The 4,667-nt window shown below is 40.8% G+C and overlaps 1 protein-coding gene across 1 annotated transcript; it reads left to right on the plus strand.

Annotated features, from left to right (window-relative positions):
• The first annotated feature begins 789 nt into the window (after positions 1–789).
• wfikkn2a (info WAP, follistatin/kazal, immunoglobulin, kunitz and netrin domain containing 2a) lies at positions 790–4,148 on the plus strand. The gene is made up of 2 exons (XM_027141334.2): positions 790–1,221; positions 1,919–4,148. The coding sequence occupies exons 1-2, from the start codon at positions 1,024–1,026 to the stop codon at positions 3,428–3,430; spliced, it is 1,710 nt and encodes a 569-aa protein (XP_026997135.1). The 5' UTR covers positions 790–1,023; the 3' UTR covers positions 3,431–4,148.
• Positions 4,149–4,667: the final 519 nt, after the last annotated feature.

The following is a 4,667-nucleotide window of genomic DNA, read 5'->3' on the forward strand; positions in this document are numbered from 1 at the left end:
ATATGCCTCAACTAAACACTTCAAAGTCAAGGCTAATACTATGCAAAGACCCAATTCATGTGACCTAATACCTCTTTGTCTATATCTTTTAATCATATGACCCCATACTAAGAGCTTAGACACAGGAGTCAATTTCCCCGTCTTTGACCATTACAAAAATAACAATAATGCAATGTAATACATTAAATGTACATTAAAATCATGTATTACAAGTCATAAGGTAACTTGTAGCATCAGACAGCTTAAATTTAAAGTTTAACAGACAAATGAGACCATTACATGTTGATCCATACACATTGTATTCAGCAAGGCAGTTTGCATTGTTATAGCTAGCCATAAGCATTCAGCAAATTTGTATTGTCAGAGTTATCAATGCTTGAGAGGTTGAGAATAAAATTGCTCTTATTGATCCTCTGCTACCATTTTCCAACGTATCCTTGGTGAAAAGACCAACTTATACGCAAGTATAAGTATCTAACGTGTATGAGTTCAGGAATCATTCTTTAGCTTGAATATTTTAAGAACATGTAATTGTTTGTAATAACACTTGGAAGAACTTAAAGAAATATGTTGTTTTTTGTTGTTTTTTTACCGTAGTTTCTTTAATAAACAATACAATCATTTGTGCAAATGCAAACAAGGCTATTAAGGGGTTAAAAGATGTTTCTTAATGGCATAAAGGGTATGAGTTAATATAACTTAAAATTAGCTTAAGTGGTGCCTGGCATTTGCTTGTAATCTGTAGACAGCCTTTTTAAATTCTGTGCTAGATGTTAAACCACAGGGTTCATGCACCGCTACCTAATCTCAAAGGGCTATTAAAGGTGGTGTGGTGCATCGGCGTCTCTCTCCACCTCGCTAACTCTCTGTACAGACCTACACGTTCGTGTTGACTCTGAGCAAACCTATGTGTGACTATACATCGAGGTCCTTCGTCGCTTATTTTTACTATCTTTCGTGCCGGACGTCTCAAAGCGTTTAACTCCAGGAAAGCTTTTGCGCAATTGAACTAAACATTAGAAGATGTGGTGGATGTTGTTTCCCAGATGGATCTGGTTTTGTCTTGGGCACGTCTGCGTTTTGCTCTTGCATCTTCGTGTCCGGGCAATGACTGTATCCAAGGTGGTGTATTCACATGCCGGAATGTGTCCTAATGAGATGAACCCGAATCTTTGGGTGGACGCCATGAGTACCTGCATGCGCGAGTGCCAGTCAGACCAGGTGAGGATGGTTTCGGTGGCACGCGCCTCGCGCTTACTGTATATAGTATTAAATTGTAGAGAGCTGTCACTGTGCAGACAAAAACAGATTTTTCCACTCAATACAATGTGCTTTAAGATCATTTGTTCTCCTGATTTTTTTTTTTTTTTTTTTTTGCGTGCTGCTTCCTTTTGCTTCGATTTGCTTTAAATCAACAGGTAGATAAATATTCATTTTCCATAAACCCACAGAAACAAAATGAGTTGCTCCCCCCACCACCACTAAGCTTCTCTAAACTAACATGATGGAGTGCGTTAGTTAACAGGGAAAAAATCCACACCTTTTATTTCTGACTATTTCTCAACATGTATTTAAACATTAATGTAAAGCGATTTTTAATATAGATCAAATATATAAATGTGAATTCAGTTCATGATCCAGTCCATATGTTAAATTACAGCATGTTTCTTCTAAGTGTTGATAACATACTGAACAATTCTATAAACAAATACGTAATCTTCAGCCTTAGCTCTGATTTTTTCCAGTTATCAACAAACATATTAATTAAAGTGTTGTTTTATACTGAGGTAATTATACTTATTAGAACAGATTATCTTTGAAATGTACAGTTTCATTTTTTTTAATATTTTTTTTATTTTCTATACAAGCTCAGAGAAGCATTGCTGATGTTGATTCTTGTTATTTTTCTGTCCTGTAGGACTGTGAGACATTTGAGAAGTGCTGTTTAAATGTGTGTGGAAGTAAGAGCTGTGTGGCTGCCCGCTATAGGGACATGAAGGGAAATAAAGGACCAGTGGGAATGCCAAAAGAGGCCACCTGTGACAAGTTCATGTGCACCCAGCAGGGTTCAGAGTGTGACATCTGGGATGGGCAGCCTGTGTGCAAGTGCCGTGACCGCTGTGAGCGGGAACCACGTTTCACCTGTGCCTCAGACGGTATGACCTACTACAACAAGTGCTACATGGACGCAGAAGCCTGTTCCAAGGGTGTCACTCTTACTGAGGTCACTTGCCGGTTCCACCTGTTGTGGTCCAACACTAGCCCTCCTCCTGAGAAGACGACTTTGCTTCCTACCACTGTTTACCTGGAAACTACCCCTATGGACATCCACGCTCCTACCGTGCTCAATAATCCAGGACAAAACATTGTGTTTGTGGGTGAGACAGCAAGCTTCCTGTGTGAAGTAACTGGCAAACCCAATCCAGAGATCACATGGGAGAAACAAGTGGAGGGAAAAGAGAACACAGTCATGAGGTCAAACTATGTACAAGGCAACATAGTAGTGACTAACATAGCTCAACTTGTCATCTACAATGCCCAGCTCCAAGATGCTGGCATTTATACCTGCACTGCTAAAAACTTGGGTGGATCTATACAGACCCACTTCATGTTGTCTGTCATACATCAGGATCAATCCATGAATGAGAGCTTAGTGAATTCCACACGTCTTTCTGCTGAGGAGTGTCTAAAAGCACCTGACATGGGTGACTGTGGCGAGGAAACCATCAACTGGTATTATGAAGCCAAACGTAACAACTGCTTCACCTTCACCTATAGCCAGTGTAACAGGAATAGAAACCACTTTGACTCGTACAAGTCATGTATGCTATCATGTGGAGCAGAACTAGCTGCCCCTTGCTCCCTCCCTAGTGTCCAAGGACCCTGCAAATCTTATGAGCCACGTTGGGCATACAACCATCTTCTCAAGAAGTGTCAGTCTTTTGTCTATGGTGGCTGTGGTGGCAACGAGAACAACTTTGAAAGTAAGGAGGCCTGTGAGGAAATGTGCCCTTTCCCTAAGAACCACAACTGTAAGATGTGCAAGCCAAAACAAAGGATGATCACCAGCTTCTGCAAGAGTGACTTTGTGATCTTAGGTCGCATTTCAGAACTGACAGAGGACCACGATTCAGGCCATGCACTCATCACAGTAGATGAGATCCTAAAGGATGAGAAAATGGGGCTGAAGTTCTTTGGACAGGAGCCCTTGGAAGTGACACTGCTTAACATAGACTGGAATTGTCCATGTCCCAACATCACTAACGCTGAGGGCCAACTGATTATCATGGGGGAGGTGCACAATGGGATGGCGGTACTGCAGCCTGATAGCTTTGTGGGAGGCTCCAGCAGCCGTCGCATACGCAAGCTCCGCGAAGTCATCAACAAGAAGGCATGTGCTTTTCTCAAGGAGATTGGCAACATACAATAGTAATAAGCTCACAGAGAAATGCAACAGACTCTGTGAGACACTATAAGTACCCGTTCTTACAAGCCTTTTACTAGACATCGACATGAGCCACCAGCATTATCATATTATGTCAAGGCGTCCATTCCAGTGTTTGAATCATGAAAACAAGCACAAAAAATAACAGTTAATTCATTCTGCATTAATGCATACTCAGTGTATCTCAATGTACAAATGATCAGTGTTACTTATTTACTCTGAATGTTACTGTTTTCAAGCACTTATTTTGTAAAAAATTGCAAAAAAAAAATGTTTTAGTTGCACAATTTGTGTGTGCTCTTAACTCTAAACCTTAATGACAGAATGCCTTATAGGCACTTAACTTAAATCCCATGGCCTTTAACTTAGTCAATTATAAAAAAGGGCTCAGATCTGCTGACTAACTTCATCCCTTCTATTTAGCATCGTGTTAGTTTGAATCAATAAATGTCCTGTCCAGTTTGTCTTTGCACCTTCTATTTACATTTTAATATATTTGCCCCACCATGATCCAAACCTTATTTCATGATCTGCTTGTTATTTATTTTACCAACCTAAGTTTCCATACATACCTGAAGTGAATTACCACATATACCCCTATACATGCTTTACAAAATTTTTGTATTTTGTCTAAAGGTATGGCAAGCAATATGTTAATGAGATATCTATTAATCAACAAAATGAATGAAGAAATGAAGCCTCACTTTTTTCCTTTATTCTTTCATCTCCTCACATCACTAAAAAGTGCAAATATTTTAGAATTTCACCATAGTGGTTTTGTTAAGAAGGTATTTTATGTTAGTTTACTTGTTCCATTCCACCACTGTTAGTCAATGCTGGCCCTTGTACTTGAGCAAGCACATTCCAGCTGGACAGCGGTGGGGGTGAGAGGGAGTTCTCAGGGGACACGGGGGGCAGTCTGATCCTTGTGTTATGTCTGGGTCTGGGGTTCTCTACTCGCCTGCTGACCTTTCATGTGAGTGCTGGGGCTCTGTTGGCCCAGCACCCCGCTGCCTGACCCTCTCATCTTCTCAGCCCGACTCCAGCCCTGCCGTGACATTGCACTGGCAGGGAACCTTTTCCGTACACATGTGTACACACACATACACACATACACTGCATTTTGGTTTAAAGTCAATTCTTTGAACTCTTGACTTGAGTTGGATGCAAGACAGAGGGCCAGTACATACTTGTTTTCCCCAAGGTGGGCCTCCGATGTTGG

This window comes from Tachysurus fulvidraco, chromosome 15 (genome assembly GCF_022655615.1).
Source record: "Tachysurus fulvidraco isolate hzauxx_2018 chromosome 15, HZAU_PFXX_2.0, whole genome shotgun sequence".
Lineage (NCBI taxonomy): Eukaryota > Metazoa > Chordata > Actinopteri > Siluriformes > Bagridae > Tachysurus > Tachysurus fulvidraco.

Excerpts from the sequence above, each read along its gene's own strand:
- wfikkn2a (XM_027141334.2), top strand. The coding sequence starts at position 1,024 with ATGTGGTGGATGTTGTTTCCCAGATGGATCTGGTTTTGTCTTGGGCAC. Across the intron at positions 1,222-1,918 it reads GCGAGTGCCAGTCAGACCAG|GACTGTGAGACATTTGAGAA; the intron begins GTGAGGATGGTT and ends TCTGTCCTGTAG.